The following is a 24,061-nucleotide window of genomic DNA, read 5'->3' on the forward strand; positions in this document are numbered from 1 at the left end:
TTTACGTAACACTTTCGACGCAAAACGACATAAAACGAGACGAAAAGCTAATTTTTATGTACGGACGATTAGTCGAGATTACACAAACGCAAGTATCCATGGAAGAGTTGTGTGGTCGTGACTCGGGTTGACTTGTTTATCGCGATCAGGAGCTGAAAAGTCAAGTTATTCACGAACAGCAAGTCAAGAGTGGGGAAAGTGGCGCCCAGTTGGACACCAGTGTATCAAACCGATCGCGATATACACTTGGTTAATTATTAGTGGCGCAATATGCAAGCATACGTCTGTGCAAATCACTCTCTACTTTCTTGATCGTTGGTTTTCTCTGTTCGTTCTTTCTTTTCATCTTATTCGAAGATCACATCCTTAATATTAATAGTGATTGATAATCTCGTTGTAATGCAAACCGCTACCAAACGTCATTAAATATTCACGTAAGCTATCACTCATAAGAATCTGAACCCTTTCATCGATTTCATGGTTGTATACAGGTGCCATTAGAACGTAAACGATAAATCGTAAATTTAAATCGTTCGTTAAAAGTCACGATGAAATTATTTCTGAGCCCAAATAAATAACGTTTGATAAATTGATAACTTGGTATGGTTTACGAGTCATAATACAAATAGTAAATACATAAAACGAGTTTTGTTCGTAATAGATAAGTAAAAGAGCTTGCTCATTTTAATTGCTTGACCTTCGTTCGGAATGCAGATTATTAAAATTCTGACCTATACGAAAAGTTTTTAGCTATAACCACAGTTATTAGGGTTATTATTTGTTCAGGATTGACATCGCTGTGTCTAACAAACTAACGTAACAAAATCTACTGAAAATAAAAGATCGCATTAATCGTTATTAGAGTATTGCTTTGACAAAAGTTGATAAGAATCGTTTTGATTGTGCTTCCTTTGATCGAGAGGTTCAGCAGTAAACCGTACTTAAACACATTTTTCATAAATATACAGAATCCTTACTTGTACAACAAACATAATTTGAAAATATACAGATTTTTGTATCAGAAGCTAACACCCACGATCTCTCCAAATTAAAGACTTTTTTTTTCTTGTACCGCTCTGCCTCCGAGCCACCCATTGCTTCCATCGTTCCAATCAAAATACAGGAATCTACAACATAGATTCCATCGCAATACGGAAGCCGTCACGAAAATATTAAGTCGTCCCATAAGTTCCGCCTTGTTCTGTCGAACCTATGGAACGACCTAATACTATTAAAAACGAAGGTGGAGTCGTAAGTTGGCACGTGTCAGAGATTAAAGCGCAACAAGAGGCTCTACCCTTAAGTCGGCTGAAAAAGCGACGAGATTACGAGGAACCGTCGCTTCTGTCTATCCGATAGCGTAGGTCGAGCCTCGCTGATGATGAACCACGCTCGTCCCTCGCGTAAATCCTTGGTAGCTGTTCGGGATGCATGTGGGTGCCACGAACAGACGATCCGACCTTTGTATGTGTGACCGCGTTTCCTTGTGTGTACGCCAATGCGAGGGAGTTCTCGAAGGCGGTCTTTAGTCGGTCTTTAGTTTCGAGTAAGCATCCGTCGAAGATAGAGGACCCTCCTCGATTTATCCTAGCGACGGGTTTCCTCTTCCGGCTTAACTCTTTGCTCTCTCGATCCTTGTCTCTCGATCCTTGCCATTCGGACCGCGTTCCTCTCTTCGCCCTTGCTTGGACCCTCCTATCGATCTCCTCTAATCGCTATTCACGCGATCAAAATTTATTCATGCCACTATACGACTTAATTGCCAATTCTCCGGCAACGTTAGAGCTTCGATAAATTTTGTACGAAAATCGTATCGTACAGTGGGCTTCTTCGATCGTTTGGATAAAGGAAGAGCGTTTGTGTTATACAATTGGTTGGTTGCTTCGAAATATCAAATTAAATTGGAAATTGAAAACGACAAGTTACTTAATTAGTGGGATACATAGATACACAAAGGAGCTGTTTGTTCGTGCTTTGATTTTTGAAGGAACGAACTCATGAAAATTCTAGCCCACGTGCGGTCCAATCAGTGCGATGAACGCTTGAAAAGCAAAATTGTGTTTCCTACGGTTTTGTGACTGTTCTTTTTACGATGTGAACAAATTACCGTCGTGTATCTTTGTTTTGCTCTTGTTGAGTCGAATTTTTAATGGCTGGTTTGATGATCAGAAACTTAGAGTTTGACGATGGATCATGAGAAAACGCGAACGTTAAAGTGCCGACGGTAATTAACGAAGGAGTGGAAGTTTTATTAGTGCGAAACGAGAGTTTTCTTTTGAAAAGCAGGGGTGGTTTCCTGCCATTTTGGTTCCTGCACCCGCGATGGAGCGGCGAAGAATGCCAAGAAGAAGAGGCCTTTCCTCAGCGGAAATTCGAGCCGGTGAGTTTATTGTTTGTCACTGATTTTTACGTATACTGTTATTTAAAAAAGTATTAAGATTTGAATAGCGAAAAGTACTAAATCAACGCAGAATCTAAAATTATTCATAGTAAAATGGAATTATATACATAGCACGTGTAGGTTTTATTACATTAGAATTAGTCTTAACAATAAAACATTATTTTAACGTAATGTATCTCTTAGATAAAAAACGACAGCTCATCGCGTTTACTTGCCACATTTTACTGTATCGTTTATGCGTAACGAAAGATCACATAAATTTGTATTTTTATCCCTTCAAGAGCTAGTTTTACCTCTTTTCTTTCAAACCAATAAATAATATTGCACATTACGCGTCAAATTGATATTTAACAACTTTTTAGATAAAACTGTGATGTATCTACGTTCCAAAATTTAATGCATTCCCTATCACTGTCGAAATACGATACGAAATAATATTACAAAACACTTTTCAGTTTATTTTACAAAAACGTTATAAATAATATAACGTAATGCCGTCGTACATGTTTATTACGTTAATGGAACAAAAAAAAAAAGACGAATATACTCTGTAACAGACTATACATTGCGCAAATAAGATAATTTCTTGTATTATCGCGATTAAATACAAGAGTAAGCATTAAAAGATTAGAAGATTGAAACAAAGGACAACATTTTAGCTTTATAAACGTAATTTATATTTTCTTCGGATAATTAACGTAATTAACTAATAAATAACTACTTACTGTTAATAATTAGCTACTATTAATGCACTAATGCCATACTTGCGTCTATCATGCTTGCCACAAGCAATAGCTATAAAGCAACTAAAATTCTGATTTATCAAGAGTTAGCTGCAATCGGTACGACCTAATAATAATCTTCAAAAATGTCTGCACGATCTGAACTTCGTGAAGGTTCATTTAAAATGAATAAAATTTAAATTATGCCTTGCCGTTACAAGAATCGTGGCCATTAATCTGATGAATCGAGAAACAGGCCCGCGTTGTGTGGCGTTTTGTTAAAAAGATCACGAAAAATGAGACGAGTAAAGATGAAACACGTATTCATCCAATGTGGGAATATAACGTTCAGATAATTGTTACAAACATGATAAGCGAGAATATGAATCTTTATAAATTAAAAACACCAGAAATTCCTTGGATGATTCACCGTTAATCGATATTTGCTTCAAAATATTTGGATAAAATAGGAAAAGTAAATAAAGACAGGATTTACCGAACGAATGACAATATTCAACACTTTCGTAATCTTCTTTAGTTCAAACTATCTTCTCTCGTCACTTATTATCGCATCGCACAATTATTTCTTCCTGAATACTTTATAATTTTCTAAGTCTCGGGGAAAAGAACGTCATTGCTTGTCGGCCTTTTATTTTATCACGATATTTTCCTCGTTATTCTCCATTTCATTCTTAAATATTAAATATGATATTCTTTTCATAATTCTCTATTACCAATTACATTAACAATATTACCAATCGTATATTTACGTGAAAAGTGTAGAGATATATCTCGATTAAATAGAACGTAAATGTATTTATTCTCTACCAACCTAATGCTCATACCTTTGAAAGGTAAAGTTAGGTGCTACAGTTATGTACAAAGGCATCAATTTGAGCACTACAGATAATTATTACTAAGGAACAAGCACTGCTCTGGTTACTTTTCACGAGTTCATTTAACTCAATTCTACTTTGCGTATCCTCGTTATTTTAAAACATGGAAACTGTCTTCCACTAAACCTGCACATATTGTTGAAAGTTACGAGTTAAGAATTTATATTAAGAATTAAGAAGTTAACAATTTCTGTATTCAATTCTATTTGATAAAAAAAAAAAAAAACAGAACTATGCAGAAATTCCTCTGAGCGTATACTCCATAAATACGTTAGAAACAAGATAGGTTCAAGTACGAGTCAAAATGTCGAGAAGATAAAGCCGGTTAGTCGTATCTTTATTGGAACAAATGTCAACTGGCCCAGAGAAATGGAAAAAGCGTACATAAAAACTAGTCCTATACTTCTCCCTTCAACTTATCTTTAATATCGACATATTCGACCTTCCGATAACGCTAACCCAAAATGATAACCACGTGCGCAGCATCCAAATGCTCGAGTAACAATGAAGAAGCTTTTCTAGTAGAAATCTAAACAAACATAGAATTTTTTTATATTAATTTCATGATATTCATATTACCACGGACAAGTGTTTAGTATTAATATATTCGCGTCGGGAGACGTGAATCGACGTCTAGTGTTTTTCAAGCGTTGCCGACGGCGGACGAAAAACGACGTTTTTTATTTTTTCAAGCGTCGCCAGATTTCCATTTACATATTTACCTCGAAACATTTTGCGCGAGATGAGACGACGCGCGCGGCATCATATCGACGTCAAAGTGTTAAAGGAAAGTTTAAACTCTGTGAATAATGTTGGAAATTAAATAAATTTCGCTGAATGTTTTCTGATATACTAATCTCAATATACTAAATTACATATTATTTGCTCGTGACATAACTTAGATTCTAACAAAGTAAAAGGCATCCTTAAGTTAACATAGGAATTGTAAGATAGAAATTTCCACAACGAGTAGAATAATTTCCATGCTCTTTTCCATTTAGAAAACAATAGTGTCTGATTTAAAGAAAACATCTCAGGTAGCAATTAGATCCAAAACAATATCTATCGTATTAGATAAAAGGAGACTTTGTCGAGTAGTGAGCCCATTGTTCGCTTGGCATTGTATTGCGAACAGATAATACTGATGAATGATGACATGGACGACGAAAAGGAAAGCGGTTTGCTCATCGTCATGTTAATCCTCTGAGTCTGTCGTAACTCATCTCGTTATATTTTTTCAATTTTGCACGAATGTTTCTGAATGGACACGTTGTGACACATGGATAAACTCATAAACATTAGAAGGAAATTCTACGAAATTAGAATTGTATGAAAATTCAAAACGATATTTCGTTCCCTATAAAATTTCTCGAATTCTCAATAATTTAATCTTAGTTGATATATTAAAACAATCGTATCAATTTTATATTAGGAAACACGTTAAACGAGTCCAATTTACTTGTCTCGCTTTTATATTTTTTAGGAAACTTGATAACCGAGCTACTTTCGTCGATTTCCTGAGTATATCGCGAACAATCCCGTTTTATGACAGACGATTCGGTTTGCGAATCGTACGTTTCGGGGGATAAACCACCCGCACACATAATGCCTCTATTGTAATCTCTGGCCTAAAGCTCAGATTTGCAAATAAACATGACTGGATATGTATATCTACGTTGAATGCTCCTCAGTTTCCAAAAGCAGCGAAACCATAGTGAAAATTGTAGTAGCACAAAACAAATCGTAGCTCCTAGCAAATAATCGTCAGCTACTCATTGTTCACGCAATTGGAAAGGAATGCGGAGAAATATAAAAAGGTTTATAAAGTTAGCAATTTTCTTGATCTTCCACTTTGTCGACTTTTTAATCATTCGCGTTTTACTTAAAGAACTAACGTTGAGCTTCAGAAACGAAAATATTTATCAAAGGAGTTTTGTAGACATATTCACAATTTATGTTTATATTGTTATAAATCAACTGAATTATTTTATGTTTGAATATCGCTCCTCCACAAAAATTAAATGAGACACGCGATATAAAAGCAAGACAGTTTCAAAATATGCTTGTACTTATACAACTAGTAATTATTTAACATAGTTGGACGCGGACCTGATATAAAAATGGTGGTAAGGATGATTCCCTCGCAACTTTGCGTCGAAGTATGCACGATATCGCGGGTCATTCGTTCACCCATCGACAGCTTCCACGTAGCACGAGTAACGACAAAGTGCATAGGTCATGAATGATGTAGGTAATATCATACAGTTGAAAGGCTAAACAATATTCCTGTTCGTCGAAATAAAAGTAATCGTTCGATTTCGAACTTGGAAATTCTATATCTATAAACGACTTACGCATTTCCGCGTGTCTATCCGATAAACAGACGTCTCTTACATTTCGTGGAATTGCAGCTTACTGGGACGCTCATTGTCAGTTGCGTTAATTTCTAATCTATATTACTCGCAGTTGAACTTCCATCGTATTTTTTCCTTTAGAATTTATCGTACGATTTGTAAAGGAAAATATAACGGCAACAAAGCAAATAGATCTTTCATACGTGTCAGAGAAATTCAAATTTAGGGAATAATTTTTCTTTCTTGGTTATTTACAGTTTATGGTAATATTTTCGAGGAAACTTCGAACCTAAATTGAACGATTTAACGATATTATTAAAATCACATTGTTAATAAATTTTTAATCAAATCGGATGATCACTAGGCTGCAAACAGTATCAAAATGATCTTCCAAATGTCTTCGTCCTCGACTATATAGCAACTACACAAAATTAAGTAAAAACATTGAAATTAAAAATATTTTCAAGTAAAATAACTATACGTCGATAAATGGCGTCTTTAAAAAGATATCTTTAGACGTTCTCGTATAAAGGAATAAAGTACTTACGTTGAGCTTGAACAATTTCGATAGAATTCGATATTTTCAAAAATACTTGACATAAAAATTCTCAGACGATTCGAGCGAACGTGCGTAGACAACTAGCTCCAAAATGTCCCTAGACATAAAGTAACTACATATCAATTGCTGTAATTGGTCAAGTCCATCCGCGTCGAGAACACTACGGTCTGTTTCGACGCAACGTCTCATACATCTGATTTACCCTAAGTGAGCCGTCATTTTTCTGGAAAATTAAAATGTAGGAACATTTTGTAGAAATCGAGCGATCTCGTAAATACGGCAATTCTCGTAGAGATGCATAGGAAGGGAAGGAATACGGGGCGATAATAGGTACACATAGCGAGACTCGTTGTCGGAGAGCGCTGACCGCAGAGATAACGCTTTGACCCGTTACAAGCTTCAAGCACGAAATGAATGCCTTCACTGTCTCTTCCAAGTCGGACCCAATCCAAATATGTAGCCCTTTTTCTTACCAGCTCGCCCTTTATTAACCGTTACCACCGTTCTCCTGTAAATTCGACTGCTCTACCTTAAACCGCCAACTACTTCGGCACTTTTGATATGAGTAGAGTGTGCCGACTCCTGGCTTTCTTCGTGTTCTTTCTGAGAAGCTTTGCCGCTTCAAACTCACTTTGGAACGAGATTCGTATCAATTTGAAATTAACACGAAGCAATTAAAAGAGCAGAATATTGGTACCAATATTTTTTTTAAACATCTTGCATAGGTTTTAAGGGAAACATAAATTGTTAAAACATAGTTATGCTATATAAGTTGCGTTTCTATCCCATACAGGCTTTAACCCTCTTACTCCTACTGATTTTGGGCTATATTATATCATTTCTTTAAAGAGTTGCAAGAATATTTTAGAAGTGGAAATCTTTGCCTTAATATATTATAATAGGAATTGGAATAGAACCAAGGTACAGTAACGTTTCGTAGAAAACCAAAAGTGCGTTCTAATACATTTCTTTGTTTCGTTCGTCGCTCGACCTAATCATAGCTGGACGAGAGTTAATTAACATTCTTTCATCTCATAACACACACGGTAACACATTCGATAATCCTCTACTTTTCATGATGTACGCTCATTCTCAGATATTTTGTTCAAGGAATAAGGCTATTTTTATGTACTCGTAAACTCACTGAGTACAGCTACTGTAAACTGACAAAATTGCGATAACGTGTAAATATTGTTTCAGAACTATCAGCAACCACCGAATCCACACAACAATCGGAAGTAATACTGCCTATCAATGGGAATGCCGTGATCACGGGATGCAAAGACCGGCCTCAAATTTGTGGAAAAGAAGCAGCTTGTCGTAGCTTCACAGACAATACGTCGAAGTGCGTTTGTCCGCACGACTTGTCACCACCTACGACGGACTTAAAGTGTCCAAATCGCCTAATAGGTCAGAGTCAAGTAGCATCTGTTCGTATTTTTCTTTAAGTAACATTTTTACTTCGATATATTTCTTTAATCTTCTGGCAAGTCGATCGTTGTATACTTATACCACAATATACTTTAGAAAATACACGCGAGCACGTGTACGGTATGGAAAATGATGCATGAAACTATTCGTCCCTGAACGTTTACGACCTAAAGTGGGAAAAGATGTTAAAGCGTGCTGTTTCTAAAAAAAGATCAGAGTCACCTTGACTTTCCGCTATGGAATTATATTTTTCTTTCTTAATCTTGTTAGAGAAGTTAAAATAAATCATTCCAGATTGAATTCTAAACCAAATTTATATCTATTACTTCCGTCCCGGCGTTGAAGCAACCTTATGCGCAAATTACTCTTCTTAAGAAAAAAATCTGAATTTTGTATTTGTTAAAACGCTTATTTAAATTTCGCTCGTTACGAGTTATTTTTCATCGAATTAATTTTCTTGCAACAAAAGATTTAGTACACGTAAACGAAGGCTTTGCTTCATCCTTTAAGCAAAAAAAAAGATAGCTTTATCAATTTTTGACAAATACTAAAGAAACGATCTTTCTACAAATATCATTATTAATTACTTTTTCTAGTTCCCCTAACACCTCGACCTATACCCAATATAATACCCCCAAATGGTAATTCTACCAACAGCACTACCGCACTTCCAGAAGCTGAACAGGTAATTACTCCAAATTACTGACTCAATTATTATTCGTCAACCTTTAAATATTCGTACAATCGCCTGCAAACATAGTTTGTAGTATTTTCATACTGTTCAACAGGTAGAGCGAGCGAGACTAAGGGTACCTGAAATAGTAGGAATCGCCGTAGCTTTCGTCGCGGTATTAGCAATATTGTTGAGTATAGTCTATTGCGTGAAGAAAAGGAGTTATAACGTGAAGTCACAGAGGAATTCCCTGGATGTACGTCAATCAAATAATAATATTGCAGTGCCTCCTAAAAACTAACGTAACATTTAAAACACTGTTATTTAAAACGTTGGATAACAGAATATTCTCGGTTGGTTCAAACAAAATTTTGATATCTAATGTAATATTATAACTTGAGTACAATAAATACAATGATATTGAGTACAATAACATTTTTGAGTATATTAATATATTTCCTGGAGAGTCATACAATAACTCCATACATTTTTTAATTTGGAAGGAAATATAATGATAAAATATTTTTATACCGAGATCATCGGTTTTTTTTTCTCTAAGAGCAAATATAACGTATTGTACATTTATACTATTTTTTTGCTCCATTTTATTTATACATATTTTTACATTATTGTTTATTTCCTTTTTCTTCTGCGTTTGAAATATTCGAAACATTTGATTTTAGACATTCAAAGAATATTAATGGCGTTTAAAGATAAGGATATAAAGTACAATACTTTTAATTAACGTAACTGATTGTTTGACCACATTTCATTAAATGCAATCTTATACAAGCTTATCTTAATGTACAGAGAAATAAGCTAATGAAACTTAATAATGGCTGATTGGGACACTCTTAATTATCTTCATTATATTGAATTTACACCTTAAAAACGGGCAAGGAAAAACATAATTTCTCATCACGGTTTTAATTCCAATTTCCTCTATATATCGGTATAGTTGTATTTATTGTTAATAAAAATAATAACACGAATAACAAACGGATCACATCGAAATAATTATAAACTCAGAACAGATTGGATTTTTAATCTGATCTAATTTCCTTTAATTCCTACTGTATGCTAGTAACAAAATTAACTTCTCTCCTATTAGATTTGCAAATATAAAATGTAAAAAATATTTGACTGGTTAAAAAATTGTTATGAAAATATGCTTGCATATGTTCTCTTCAGGGAACACCGATGAATCTGAAAAAGGGATTGCTGCTAGCGAATAAGTACACACCTAATCCACAGTATTTCAGTTGCGCCTCGCCAGAAGTGCCGATTCTGCAACGTGAATCTCTTGTATTTTTAGAAGATATCGGCGAGGGTTGTTTTGGCAAAGTGTATAAAGGTTTTTATCATTTTCATATATATCATTATTTCATATATTTCATTATCATATATATACTATCAAAGCATCGTGAGAACGTCTTGTGATTTATTTTTCACGAATATTATAGCAATAATTGACGTACTAACGAAGGTTTCATTTTTCATAGGAGAATCATGTGTCGGAGACTCGAAAGAGATCGTCGCGATAAAAGTTTTAAAAGAAAGTGCCTCCCGCGAAGCGGAAGAAGACTTCATGCGAGAAGTCGACATTATGTCTACGTTTGGACACAGAAATATTTTATCACTGAAAGGTGTAGTACTTCGGGAAGGTAATAACAGCCCGTGGATGGTTTTCGAATATATGCCTTACGGAGATCTAGCTGAAGTTTTGCGATCGAATTCTCGACAATTTAGTAGGACGACGAAACCCGGCCTGCAACCCTTAACTCAGGTAAATCTTATTAAAAAGACTGACCTTCTTCATTGTATCGAAGTTCTTTTCTCCTTATTTTCACCGACACTATACCATTACTTGTTTCAGGAGTCTTTACATTGGATAACTATTCAGATTGCAGCTGGTATGACTTATTTATCCGGTCAAAGATTCGTCCATCGAGATTTAGCGTGCAGAAATTGTCTGGTTGGTTCTGATCTCGTTGTTAAGATAGCAGATTTTGGAATGTCCCGGGATGTGTATACTTGCGATTACTATAAGGTAATGAAAATATTGGTAAATAATTTACTATAAGTTCAATGATTTATTAAAACAGGAATTTTTTATTCTCCTTAGATAGGAGGCTCCAGACTTCTACCTGTTCGCTGGATGTCACCAGAAAGCGTAATGTACGGACGCTTCACGCTGGAAAGTGACGTATGGAGTTTTGGGGTGGTTCTATGGGAAGTCTACTCTTTTGGCAAGCAGCCATATTACGGACATAATAACGAAGAAGTAAGTAAAACTATTTTGTCAGTTGCCAGAGTAAACAACAGTTTACTAAATATTTATCGTACAAAAAATACCTGAATTTACGAAATCATTTCATTTCATTCGTTCAAGCACGTTACCTTATACCTGTCGCGCCATTGCTCTTTCTTACTACTTGTTTGCTACTGCACCACTTATAAGTAGTTTTAGACCTTCAAGTTTAAGGCTAAATGCAATTTAACGCGAACAGACTCGAACTCAAGCGACACGATATAACATTCCCTTCTTATTTTCCTCCAATTTCTACGATCTAACATACTTTATTAAATATTCGTCCAGGTGGTGAAGTTAATTTTCCAAGGAATAATGCTTATACCTCCGGAAGGATGTCCGCCATTTGTTTGCCAGCTAATGCGAGAATGCTGGAAAACGGATCCTAAGGACAGAATCAAATTTTCGGAGATATTAGAAAGACTGGAGAAAGCTAAAGGTAAATCTATTCAACAAGACACGTTGCCGAGGCCACCTCAAGGACCGGTCACTATTCGTACGCCAGACGTGTTGGATCCTGATGGCTATTTATTGCCAGCACCGACTAAACCACACGAATATTTACAAACTTTACCAGCTTTGTCTGATTGACAAGAGATTTAACACGCGAGTACTTTGACACGCGATAATTTATAAATTTCAATCAAAAATGAAAACTCAAAAAGAATGTCTGAAGCTCATTGTAATACTCTTGAAAGCCATTGCTTATTTTATAACTGTTCCTATTGCGGTTTCAGAAACTTGATTCCATTTATTCAATCGTACAAAAAAAGATAATTCTACAAGTTTTTAAAACTAATAGCCTTTAAATTTTGTATAAATACCATACCAGTAAAAACATCGGTAAGCGTAATTAGTTAAAATGTGATCCTTCAGTCCGAAACAATTCAGTCTGATAAAAACTAGAATAAAAATAATAAGAGGAAGATGCATTCATTGCTGAACAATTTGATGTACATATCTCCAATACTCTTTTAGGTAGATATGTATAGTTTTCTGAGGCGACATGCAAGAATTTGAATTTGAATTTACAAGAAATACTCTTTTACATTAGATTATTTTTATAAATATGAACCATGGCCCTTTGTATTAACTTCTTCCTTTCGATATTTGTCTTTTATAGCGTCCGGATTGAAAGACTGATGTAAATCGATTTTGAGAATACTACTAAATACATTTCTCTTTATCTTAATAGATGAGATCGATGGATATTCGTTTGAATAAAAATTGTTAAAAACGAAAATGATAAGATACGAAGAAAATTATCACTTACGATGTTATTTAATTTTTCGTACCTTTTATACCTATACTTTTTTGTATGTAATCAAGAAATACCAATGATATCAGGGAAATTGTGAAAGTTCGATATGCCGAACCTTCATTGTCCAGGAAATAGTATTAATATTTTGTAATGTTAGGGAACTGTAACATACTTTTAATAATTTATTATTAATTACGATTACGATAATTATTTACGCGCTCGTATATCTAATTTCTTTTCTAACCTCACATCCCATCTACATATTTGATAATTTTGCGTTGCGATTTGTATAAAATGTTGTAGTATCGTGTAAAGAGACACGAATGAGAGACATTTTAAATATATTGTTGTTTTTAGTGTACGAATCATTGTATTAAATCATAATGTTTTTATTAAAGTCTATAGTGTACATTTATTAATTAAAATATAAGTACTATAACCTATTTCATTTAGTACGCGGAACAAACACTACACGCTACAAACTATAGCATTCAAATAATTACTTCTTCTATGATGTACTTAAAAATTGTGCTTATTTTAATATTTCAAGCTCGCGCCAAGAGATTAAAATAGTTCAGACGATTCCAAAAGAAGAAATATTGTTGCTGTGATACGATAGTATTTTGTTTGCAAAAGATAATCGATCGGATTCGAGAAAGAGAAGAGAGAAATTTGCAGTGTTTAGTTTCGTTCTGCGTTCTATAGACGACTATAAACGCTACTTTCGAATCGAACATGTACGACGATTGCATATTTCTTTCGTTGCGATTTCCGCAAAAACTATGGCGTATAGTGAACGAATGCAAAAGTGGTGCCATTCGTTGGAGCCTTAATGGTAATACGATTCTTCTTGATTACAAGAAATTTCAAGAACAGTATCTCGACGCGGGTAATTCCATCTTCAAAACGAAAAACATTACGAGCTTTATCAGGCAGCTGAATCTGTACGGCTTCCGGAAAGTGACGTCACATAATAGAGATCCAATTTGTAATTCTCACAATCCGGACGTTCATGAATTTTTGCATGAAAATTTTCGTACTGGAAGGCCCGATCTCTTGTCAAGAGTATACAGGAAAACTGCCGGAAAAATGAGACACTGTCGACGGCTTAATGCAAAATGTGCCGCGGAACAGAATTTTTTAAGCAAGGACTCCGATCATGTATCGCGTTTACACATGTGCCGGGTAAATAAAAATAGGAAATACTTTGTTTTCCTTGATAAATTAAATTAATTGAAGAATGATTCTTCTTCTTTTTTTTCTTCAGTGACAAAAATAATATTGGCATCAACTAGCTTTCCTTATAAAATCCTGTATAAATTACATGTAAAAAGCATGACTTTTATAGAATTTTTTTGTAAAATGTTTCTTTCAAGTTTGAAGTTCAAATACATATGCATATTTTATATCCTATCCTAAATCCTCTTAAAAATTTTATGTCTAAGATATACCTATTTAATAAGATTTTAATAAAAATTGAAACTTGTGTAATTTTCTTTAAATAAATTAATTTAAAAATCATTATTTTGAAAGAAGATATTTTTAATCAACTACCCTAAAATCTTGGCTATATTCAACAGAAAAAATTACAAAAAATTGTAATTTTAATTTTTGTATTTCACAAGATTTTGATTGTTTCCAGTTGGCGTTAACGAAAGCGCTAGAACAAATATCGCGAGAATACCAGCAAAAGCAAAATCGTATATTAAAAGATGAAAGTACTTTAAATTCCCCTGAAAAAGGTAGTGTAATCTAAGTCTTTATGAATCAAACATATTTATTTATTTCATTGTTTGTATATTTATTTAATTGCTCCGCGGCTCACTTGAAAACATCCTTAAATTTAATAGTGTTGAAAAATATCATTAAAAGAAATTTGTTAACCAGTATAAAATACAGAATTTCTATTAAAAATTAATCTTAACATAATAAAATTTCAGTATTGAATAGTTTATATACGCCACAAAACCATGAACCCACCTATAGATTGGATTACAAAAAATTCGGTACCAATTTCTTCAAAAAAGGATAACTCAAATGACACACAACTTGCTTCCAGTGTTTATGTTGTGGACAAATTTTTCTAAAACTATTAATTAAATATCCAAGTAAAAATATATTATTTTATACTTTATTTGAGCTTTCTGCATTATCAATATTATTATAATATTTAAGTATTCATAGGACAATTGCCATTTAGAAAATAAATAATATGTAAAATAACATTTTCCATTAAATATGTAATTATAAAATGTAAACTTCAAAATATAATATCTTTATATTAAACGTACAATTTATTTGTTAATAACAGAATTTATTTTTTAATGTTTTTACAAACATTTCTTCTTAGGCTATGTATCACTACTTGTTGTAGGTTGATCAGTTATATGTTTCTTTTGTTGCATTTTATGTCTATTTAAAAAACTTTTGAAGGACTCTGCTTCCTTTCTTTCTTCTTCATCTTCTTCGTTTTTAAATGGATTTTCCACACCTTCTTCATCTTCACTTGATTCATTACCAGCGTGTTTTAAATATATATCTGAAATTTCTCTTCCACTATTAACTGTTGTTATTAATGGCATATTTTCTCCTGTAGCTTCCTGAGTTGCTCTTTCAAGTTGTTCTTTCTCTGCCTTTTGTCGCTGAGCATCTCGTTTAATCTTCATTCTCTTCCAAGCTTTCTTATATTCTCTTTAACGGAAAATTTACTTTTTACATTTCATAACATATTGTATAAATATTATATTAATTAATGATATTAATAATAATATTTTTTATAAATACTATTGATATATGAACTTCATTTACCTTTCATATTCTTCTTCTGCATCTTTAATAAGTTCAAGAAACTTAGTAATACCAGCTCCTGTTGCAGCAGAAACTCCACAGCTACGTAAATGACAATAAAATTCATCAAGTGTAAGAGCCATACTACGTGTTAAGTTACTAATATAACTCGTTTCTGAATCCAAAGCTTCCTGGAATGCTTCAAAATCTTGCATCCAGTCTACTGCATAACTATGTTCGATGATATCAATCTTAAAACATATATACATAGAATTATATCATTAGATTAATTACTAGATAACACAATAATATTAGGTACTTTAACAATTACCTTATTCATAGCAACAATAAATGGTAATTTAGTTTTATAAAGTATAGAACATGCATAAAGCATGTTAGACATGAATGTTACAGGATTAACGCTTCTTACAGTATCTAATATATACACTATAATCGTTGGAAATTCAGATGCTAAAGCTTCTGTTATGATTGTCCCACTTGCTGACCATGTAAAAACTTCTATTTGCCCAGGAGTATCCAAAATTACATATTCATGCTCTTTGCCTCCTTTATCAATAAGTTCTATAACTTGATCAAATTTTGTAGAAAAAAGATTTAGGGCAGTAACAATACCACCATTTGGTCCTAAACTATACTGTTTCATCACTTCCTTATAATTGACAGTATCTCTAATATCTAAAACATTAAGAATTTATTAAAACATATTTGTAATGAAAAAACAGTAATAATATAATATATTACCTATGTTAGCAGGATAAGGAACTTCTCTACATGCAGGATCTAAATTTATTACATAAGGTTTTCCTGTTTTGTATAATACTGAAACAAGTCTTTGTACAAATGTGGTTTTGCCAGACCCAGCCATTCCAAGGATGATGATACATGTTGGTTTCTTCTCCTTCTTACTTATTTGAGCAGATACATCAGATTGAGTAGAAATATTTCCGTCAGCAGATTCAGAAATATCCATAGATTCAGACATATTGAATTTCGTAAATATTTTTGAAAACTTATTATTGAATAATTAAAGAATATCAAATCTGCATATTTATATTGTAGCAAATTAATCTAAAAGAAATAATTTCAATAATTCGTATTTGATAACCTAACTGAAATTTTGTAAACACAATGTAACTCACATATTAATTTTTATACTAATATAAATTACAAGTGAATTATAAAGTTTTTTTAATAAACTTTTTAATCATAGCTCAATGTATAAAAAGAGTTTTCAAATTTCCTTCAGAATACTTTACTCTGTTAAAAACAAACATAAACAGAGTTAAATCTTTATGCACGTATGATGATAGAATGTCAACTACGTTTTGTCCTATCGTTCTATACAAAATGCGCATGTGCAAATACTATTTTCATAGAAATAACTAAAGATGACTTACAGATACTTTGCAAAGCTTGTGGTAATCACATACTTAGTAATATCATACATTGAGACATAATTCGTAGATTTAAAAGTGATTTGAAATTCTTAGCAAAACGATATATAGATAAAATTAAAAAAATATGTTAAATAATACTTGAAATTTTAAGAATGGATTGTTGTAACATTTTTTTATTAAATGTTGAATATAACATAATATTGCCTTACTAATTAAGCGTGCGAGTGGGGACTAAATCTTGTCAATTAACAAGGAGTTTCCACGGTATGATTTTGAATCAACTAACAGAAAAATCGTCCTGTATAATAATATAATATGATATAACTGTTTATTTTTAAAAAAATAATATTTGTACGTATGTTTAGAACAATTATTCGTAATTGTTATCAATTACACAAAACATTAATTCAAATTTATTTCTTAATATTACGTCTATGTAATACAAAAATCTCTATACAATATTAAAATATTTGTACGTGTATTTAGAACAATTATTCGTAATTGTTATCAATTACACAAAACATTAATTCAAATTTATTTCTTAATATTACGTCTATGTAATACAAAAATCTCTATACAATAATTATATAGAATGTACATATTAATTTTTCAACAGGTTTAGATAACTTTAGATCTTTCTTAAATTAGGTTTGAGCAACAAAATTCTGTATCTGCTTGCATAATTATGTTGTCTTAAAGTGATCATCTGTAAAAGTAGTATAAATATGTCCTTCACTTGTAAGAAAGTCAATTATCTCATCAACTGTTGATAACATATTCTTTGGCACACGGTTCTTGAGAGTCTTTCTTTCTATTCCATTTTCGCTATCATTTTCTGCTTGAATGACCCTATAGACTATAGTTTGTTCTTTAGTCAACCCAAGGTTATCATCTAGCATAGGGACATCAGAACTTTTATCTTCATTATTAGAAGTCTTTTGAATCTTTAATGTTACATAGGTCACTTCCAATAAATGATTAGTTAATTCATTCAAGGTAGTCAAAGGCCAAATCTTTAAAATTAATATATGTTTGATTTCAGTTTGTTCTCTTATGTATCCAAATACTCGTACATAGGTATTTAAATTAATTATTGATTCTGACTTTCCCACTGCCAACCATTGGAAACATGTAATATGACCTGTAATTAATCAATTAATATATTAATTTTATCATATTTCTTCAAAAATTTATTTGATCTAATAAATAAGAAATAATTATATACCAACATAAAAAATTATATTAATAATAACAATTTATCTCTAGAATTACATAAATTTCAAAATATTCCTGTTTGATACCTGTTTCATCTTCAATTTCATATGTCACTTTTGTGCTACTCTTCTCTATATGGTGTATAATTCCTACAAGAGTAATAATACTACCTTCCAAATTGTCATTAAGTTGTGTTAACTGTTGAATCATAACAGGAATTATTTTCTTGATTCTTTTACCAGTTTTTTTATTTCCGTCACTTTGATCCTGACTATCATTCAAAAATCCTCCTGATGCACTCACAATAGTACTGTCCAGGTTAGACCACATTGTCAATACGTAGTACAGAGTAAATTATTACGAAAAAATGTTCGTTACAACGCGTGGTATAAATATTATATGAAATCTAATTCAATAATATATGAAATATATGTTTTCAAACTTAAACTGCGTGTTCGCCGATTGGCAAGTTCAAACACATTAATGAATACTGAATGTTGTTGCATGCTCATAGAGTGCTTAATGTCATAGACACAGGCATATATTTACACACATACTTACCGTTTAATATAAGATATATAACTGAAGATAAAACGACTGATAAGAAATTAACTTATATGAAAGATAAGTCGAAAATATATATAGAATATACAATATAGAAGCTCTCCCTACAGAAACAGATCCTTCACAAAATTGTACCAATCTGACAATAATCTTATCAATATGAGTAACAGCCAATATAGCCTTTTAAAATATATAAATATAATTTCTTAATACACACATCTTTATTATAGTTTGCTAATATATTAATGACTAATAATTTTATAATATTCTTGTTTAAACAAAAATATCTCTGATTTAGATAAAGACAATTAATGTCTAAATATAATTAATTAAGATCTATATTAGCTGATATTAGCTAATTAAAATCACTTAAATATATAAATAAATACAACTTTTTTCGTTTCATATAAAGTTATCCAATTTATTAATTTCATACAGCTCAATCAAGTAATTACTTAAATTACATGATTAACAAGTAATAAATTTATTCATATACAATTGAAGAAGCAAAATACAAATAAAAAACTTTAATATTAGGGAAAAACTATTTTACTCTAGAGTAACATCTTTTTAAATTAGTTAATTTCAACTTTATGATATTTTTCACATATAAGAATTTATACACACCTCTATGTAAACACGTACTTAATATATATAAGTTAAAAATTTATATGAAAATAATAAACAATTGCATTTTAATTTCAATAACTTCTAAAACAATAAAAAAATTATACACCAATTTTTAAATGATTATAAATAAAGATAATGGTAACCAATTAGAAAACACTTCAATATTCTGTTATCCAAGGATAACAGAATTTAAATTTAACCAAGTTTTATTAATTTAATGTTTTTTTGTCAAATATACTGTTTACTTATTTTAAAAATACATAATTTACATAAGACGGCAGTGTATTCCACATCAACATGAATATATCAAAATTTGTGCTGATGAAATATTTCTAAATTAATAATTCTTTATGAATTTAGTGCGAAATTAAAACAATTTGAAGAGTTGATTTCCAATAAACAATTCAGTCGGTATTTATAATTGATTAAGTCTAATAACTATGTACACAATAAATGAACTGGTTTTAGAAATCAATGAATAGCTGGATGGATATTCTTTGTACAAGAATTTTCTTACAATTTCAGCTTTTTAAACTGCTTAGAAGTTTTAGTGTACTTTGAACTCGAGATTTTAATGATCTGCAACTTTGTCCTAAACTATCTTGACCATATTTAATTATTATAGCACACAAATCTTCTTCGTCGTTACTCAGCCCAGTATGTAACTGGTATTTTTCAAATTCTGTTAGTACCGAATCTAAATTTTGAATCCTCTCTTCAAGTACCATTACTATTTCTTTCCAACTCTATAACACAGTAAACAAACAAATGAAAACATTGCTTAAATTAGAGTAAACAGCTAATATCAATTCATTCGATTAACTTACATGATCATTATCATTTAATGAAATAGATGTTATTTGTTTATTACATTTTTTCTTATTCTTCTTTTGCGAAGTCTTAGGTTGTAATTGTGTTGCACGCAGAGTACATATGGCACTAATAATTGCGAGAGTTTCGCTACACGTTGACGCTCTCAGTAAAAAATGCTTGAAAGACATTGGAATTCTCTTCTCAGGGATATCTATTGTCTGGAGGCATGGTGAAACTCGCAACATCTGAATACATTCAAAATCAGGATAACGTGACTGAGCAAGCGATTCTGCAAGTCGGGCGATTGTCTTCAATTGTTCGGAGTAATGAGCTTCGCATAACCTTTCGACTGCATCCATAGGAACTAACATTTTACATGATCTATTCTTTCTCCCCTCTAATTCAAATTTTTGAAGAATCGAAGGAATTTGTTCATTATCCAGCTGTTTCAGTTCATTAGAAAATCGAATAAGAAGAGAGGAACTGTCAGGTGCTATACATGCTGCTAAAATTTTTAATATTAAATCTCGCACTGCTAGTAATCTTAACATACATATGCGTGTTTCTTCTTGCATTCTAATATCCTCTCCGTTTTCCGTAAGTGGTTCCCATCCAGGAACAACCTGTTTAAGTAAAGAATTGCATCAATTCTTTTAAATTTTAAGTTTTCTTTTTTAATATGTTATGGATATAGGATTACCTCCAAATCACGATTATCTCGTAAAGAATTCAATCGAACAGAATCCTCGATTAGTTGTATATCCATATTATCTAAAGCAGAAATTAAAGATGTGGAACTACTGCACCAACCTAATTCCAAAAGCATCTTATCTACAGTAGTCATAACAAAGTGAAAAGAATTTTCCAAACGTTCTTTTAACTCCACAAATTCTTGAATCTTTACAAAACTTCCGTATTTATAGGCAAACGTTAAATGATCTGCGCTCTAATCACATATTATAATTGAATTAGATAGAATTTTACTTATTGATTAAAAGAATTTTATAATATATAAATACATACATCTTTGTAATTTGCAATAAAAAATTTAGTAGTATGATCTAAAGTTATGGTAGCTAATGTAAGATGGCCAAGTGGAGCAAGTAATGGTGCATGTAAATAACCCAATGAATCTAATTGAATATGTTTAACATCCAACAATGTAAAAACATGATCAGCTGCACCTACTAGTCCTGCTTCCAAATAAATTCGTATTAGTAGAATTTTTATATAAAAATTAGCCGGACTTGATAATAAACCACGTTCTAATAATTCCATTGCCCTATAAATATATATTATTATTTTTATTAGATACTAAATTTTTTCCGTAAATACTTTTTTTACTTAAAAATATAAAATAATTACCTATAAAGATACGCTGCATCATTTGTATTGCACCATAATTCATGCAATAAGTGCGTTGCTAGAAGAATATAAGAATCTGCTGGACAAAAGTCTGTTGGTAATCTATCTTCGATTGGACATAATTCATTACCCTTCTTATATAATTTACATAATCGTTCTACCAATTGTTTTTGCTTATTTATATCAATATTTGGAGGATGATGAAAACCACAAATACGACGCAATTGTTCTAAATGAATGTGTCTCTGCAATTGCTTCAAATTAGTTGGGAATCCATCAGGTTTGACACCGACACTTTCTTCTATCTAAAAACATAACAGTATTCGGAATAAAATATCATACAAATGAATTGTTACTTTTATCTGAATGATACAGTTTGCTATCTTATTACTTACCTTTTGAATCAACTGTTGCTTGCCCATAGGTGTTAATAAATGTAAGTATAAACGTAAATCCCCAACTACACAACTTTTTTCTCCAAATTGTGAAAAATACTGATACATTAAGTCAATTGGTTCGGTAACATTTTCAATAATTTCACCATTCTGAGTAAGCTTTAATAATTCAAATTTTGCAAGGTAAGGAGCTCTACATGTTTTCTCTAATGTGGTTATGATCTTATTAAGGAAATTTAAACATTCTTCTGGCTTTTGAAATTTAAGAGCCGCAAGAAGATAGTCTTGGTAATATGCCCAATTGTCAACACTATTTATAATACACAAGTAGTATAAAACATTAGAACATTATTACTTAAAGTTCACATACACTACATTACACTCACTTTTCACTGATGAGTTGCTTATATGCATTAACTGCTTCAGAAAAACGTTCCAATCTTAATAAAAGTGCTGCTTTGTGTTGTGAAACAGACGAAAGATGTGAAGCTAATGGCCCTGATAAAACATTTAACATTTCTTCATTTTTACCTTGAAGTTCTAATATCATTAAGTAAAGTTGCACTTCTTGTTCTGCTTCCATTTTTCCTTCTTTGATTAATTTTAATACCTAATTTTTATTAAAATAATGTAAAAGCTACCAATAAAACAATTTATACTTTGTCTTACTAGAATAATTTTACATTAATCCACAAACCATTCTTTCTGCTAAAGGTAAAGTAACTCCTTTTGCTAACTTTTCATCTGAATGTAGAGCTTGCATAACTATGCTCATCACAGCCCAGAAGTAGTAAGGATTTTTTGGTTTTAGTTTATATAAGGCAAGTGCTGTTTGTTGTTGTTTTTTATAATCTCCAAGACGAACATAGGACATAAAGAGATGTGTTAATAATTCTTCATTGCCAGGATCTACTTTAACTGCAGCTTCGTACACTTCGCTAATTTTATCAGCTGTAAATAAATTCAATACCATGTTCAGTTCTTTCAATAATTTAATATATATGTAGCAATTACAATTACCGGTATGTATAAGAAATAATAGAGTACAACTTGGACTTACGTTGGTGTCTTTCTCTATAGCAAATGCTCATGACCTGTAGAGTACAGTCCTCACAGGGAATCTCAGAACGTACTTTATCCATAATAATTTGAGATTCATTTTCTTTACCAAGTCGTAATAAAGCCAAAGCTTTGAGTACCCTAGCACATTGATTGCTTGGCTGTTTCTTAAGCACTTTATCTGCTTCTTGAAGAGCTTTCTTATTATTTCCGTTATCCAACCAATCTGAAATCCACAGTGCAAAAATGTTACATAACCTCGTTACCGGTCAAGTACTGAAAGCACGTTCTCTTATGACTTAAGAAATATAAATATTTACTCATTAATAATAATATTAACAATATACTTGCCATATATCGGACGTAAACGGCGCTCATTAACAATATTGTCCGCACGGGTCTTAGACGCCATGATATTTTTTGCAGTAATTTTAAATCAACAAACCAAAGTTTTCCTTCGTCCATGACATGTTCGTGTCATAAGGCACATTTGCATTGATTTTTTTTTACATATTGTGACTCCTTACGACTTTAAAAAAGATCAAAATTTTAAAAATAGATATATTTTTAGATTTCAGAGATTATAATAAAGAAATAAATATTTTCAAATTCATACAAAATGTTTTTTCTCATATCAATATTAAATAAAGAACTAGAAGCAAATAATTCAATGGAACTAATTGTTTTATTAATTGTTAAATTTTATTATAAATAATTAATAATTAAAAAATAAATAAATAATTAATCCAACTTTTACTTTACAATATGATAATTATATAAAATGAAAAATTCAAGTTAAAATTCTCAAATACCATATAGAGAAAAACCACCTTTGGTATACTCAAAGATAGTAAACGTACATAATTTTATTTTGAGGACATACTCATTTTTATTTCAATTAATGACAAAAATTATGAAATTATAGTCGTCAAATCTAATATTAAAATAAAAATGATTAAAATATTATTATATATATACATAAAAGATAAAATTCGCGCCAGAAATATTCGTGTTGCGCTATTGCGTGAATTTGCTTTTGGTAAGATAATGTGAAATTGCTTTCAGAGATTATATCTAGAAAAATTCTTAGAAATTAGAAAATAAAAAAGAGGAAAATTTAAACTGATTTATTGTACAATTATGTGTAAAATATATCGCTTATGTATGTATTATTATTGTTCTTCCGCAGATTACAGACTTCATAGAA

The 24,061-nt window shown here is 31.6% G+C and overlaps 5 protein-coding genes across 9 annotated transcripts; 2 read left to right on the plus strand and 3 right to left on the minus strand.

Annotated features, from left to right (window-relative positions):
- Positions 1–190: 190 nt before the first annotated feature.
- LOC117243632 (muscle, skeletal receptor tyrosine protein kinase-like) lies at positions 191–13,005 on the plus strand. Of its 3 annotated transcripts, XM_033511276.1 has the most exons (10): positions 191–434; positions 1,947–2,380; positions 8,133–8,342; positions 8,960–9,048; positions 9,131–9,292; positions 10,228–10,390; positions 10,539–10,822; positions 10,913–11,086; positions 11,162–11,320; positions 11,636–11,938. In XM_033511276.1, exons 2-10 carry the CDS (start codon positions 2,323–2,325, stop codon positions 11,936–11,938), a joined length of 1,602 nt encoding a protein of 533 aa, XP_033367167.1. In that variant the 5' UTR covers positions 191–434; positions 1,947–2,322. The 3 variants fall into 3 exon arrangements, with proteins under 3 accessions (XP_033367167.1, XP_033367168.1, XP_033367169.1); XM_033511277.1 differs by lacking the exon at positions 191–434 and having other exon boundaries at positions 963–2,380; positions 11,636–13,005; XM_033511278.1 differs by lacking the exon at positions 191–434 and having other exon boundaries at positions 965–2,380; positions 9,152–9,292.
- A 108-nt stretch (positions 13,006–13,113) lies between these two features.
- On the plus strand, positions 13,114–14,708 carry LOC117243634 (heat shock factor protein 5-like). The gene is given in 5 exon segments (XM_033511279.1): positions 13,114–13,793; positions 14,251–14,350; positions 14,549–14,588; positions 14,590–14,676; positions 14,678–14,708. Coding segments are annotated over 5 exon segments (708 nt in total). The 5' UTR covers positions 13,114–13,343.
- Positions 14,709–14,954: 246 nt separating this feature from the next.
- Positions 14,955–16,484, minus strand: LOC117243590 (GPN-loop GTPase 1). Its single transcript, XM_033511232.1, has 4 exons — positions 16,158–16,484; positions 15,727–16,091; positions 15,417–15,646; positions 14,955–15,299 (listed from the first exon to the last, which is right to left on the minus strand). Exons 1-4 carry the CDS (start codon positions 16,396–16,398, stop codon positions 14,960–14,962), a joined length of 1,176 nt encoding a protein of 391 aa, XP_033367123.1. The 5' UTR covers positions 16,399–16,484; the 3' UTR covers positions 14,955–14,959.
- An 830-nt stretch (positions 16,485–17,314) lies between these two features.
- Positions 17,315–18,816, minus strand: LOC117243591 (replication protein A 32 kDa subunit-like). Of its 3 annotated transcripts, XM_033511235.1 has the most exons (3): positions 18,590–18,816; positions 18,115–18,338; positions 17,315–17,954 (listed from the first exon to the last, which is right to left on the minus strand). In XM_033511235.1, the coding sequence occupies exons 2-3, from the start codon at positions 18,236–18,238 to the stop codon at positions 17,497–17,499; spliced, it is 582 nt and encodes a 193-aa protein (XP_033367126.1). In that variant the 5' UTR covers positions 18,239–18,338; positions 18,590–18,816; the 3' UTR covers positions 17,315–17,496. The 3 variants fall into 3 exon arrangements, with proteins under 3 accessions (XP_033367126.1, XP_033367125.1, XP_033367124.1); XM_033511234.1 differs by lacking the exon at positions 18,590–18,816 and having other exon boundaries at positions 18,199–18,542; XM_033511233.1 differs by lacking the exon at positions 18,590–18,816 and having other exon boundaries at positions 18,115–18,536.
- Positions 18,817–19,344: 528 nt separating this feature from the next.
- On the minus strand, positions 19,345–23,360 carry LOC117243587 (N-alpha-acetyltransferase 25, NatB auxiliary subunit). Its single transcript, XM_033511227.1, has 10 exons — positions 23,206–23,360; positions 22,856–23,080; positions 22,493–22,746; positions 22,182–22,405; positions 21,796–22,105; positions 21,401–21,705; positions 21,059–21,317; positions 20,736–20,981; positions 20,050–20,658; positions 19,345–19,968 (listed from the first exon to the last, which is right to left on the minus strand). The coding sequence occupies exons 1-10, from the start codon at positions 23,264–23,266 to the stop codon at positions 19,744–19,746; spliced, it is 2,718 nt and encodes a 905-aa protein (XP_033367118.1). The 5' UTR covers positions 23,267–23,360; the 3' UTR covers positions 19,345–19,743.
- Positions 23,361–24,061: the final 701 nt, after the last annotated feature.

Source organism: Bombus vosnesenskii, unplaced genomic scaffold (assembly GCF_011952255.1).
Source record: "Bombus vosnesenskii isolate JDL3184/JDL3185 unplaced genomic scaffold, Bvos_JDL3184-5_v1.1 scf7180000013266, whole genome shotgun sequence".
Taxonomy (NCBI): domain Eukaryota; kingdom Metazoa; phylum Arthropoda; class Insecta; order Hymenoptera; family Apidae; genus Bombus; species Bombus vosnesenskii.

Coding starts and splice junctions, on each gene's coding strand:
- LOC117243632 (XM_033511276.1), top strand. CDS start 2,323: ATGGAGCGGCGAAGAATGCCAAGAAGAAGAGGCCTTTCCTCAGCGGAA. Junction 2,381..8,132: donor CTCAGCGGAAATTCGAGCCG/GTGAGTTTATTG, acceptor ATATTGTTTCAG/AACTATCAGCAACCACCGAA. Junction 8,343..8,959: donor GTGTCCAAATCGCCTAATAG/GTCAGAGTCAAG, acceptor TACTTTTTCTAG/TTCCCCTAACACCTCGACCT.
- LOC117243590 (XM_033511232.1), bottom strand. CDS start 16,398: ATGTCTGAATCTATGGATATTTCTGAATCTGCTGACGGAAATATTTCT. Junction 15,647..15,726: donor TTATTGTTGCTATGAATAAG/GTAATTGTTAAA, acceptor ATATGTTTTAAG/ATTGATATCATCGAACATAG. Junction 15,300..15,416: donor GCAGAAGAAGAATATGAAAG/GTAAATGAAGTT, acceptor TTTCCGTTAAAG/AGAATATAAGAAAGCTTGGA.
- LOC117243591 (XM_033511233.1), bottom strand. CDS start 18,358: ATGTGGTCTAACCTGGACAGTACTATTGTGAGTGCATCAGGAGGATTT. Junction 17,955..18,114: donor TGAAATTGAAGATGAAACAG/GTATCAAACAGG, acceptor GATTAATTACAG/GTCATATTACATGTTTCCAA.
- LOC117243587 (XM_033511227.1), bottom strand. CDS start 23,266: ATGGCGTCTAAGACCCGTGCGGACAATATTGTTAATGAGCGCCGTTTA. Junction 21,318..21,400: donor GATGCAGCGTATCTTTATAG/GTAATTATTTTA, acceptor ATATATTTATAG/GGCAATGGAATTATTAGAAC. Junction 20,982..21,058: donor TTATTGCAAATTACAAAGAT/GTATGTATTTAT, acceptor ATATGTGATTAG/AGCGCAGATCATTTAACGTT.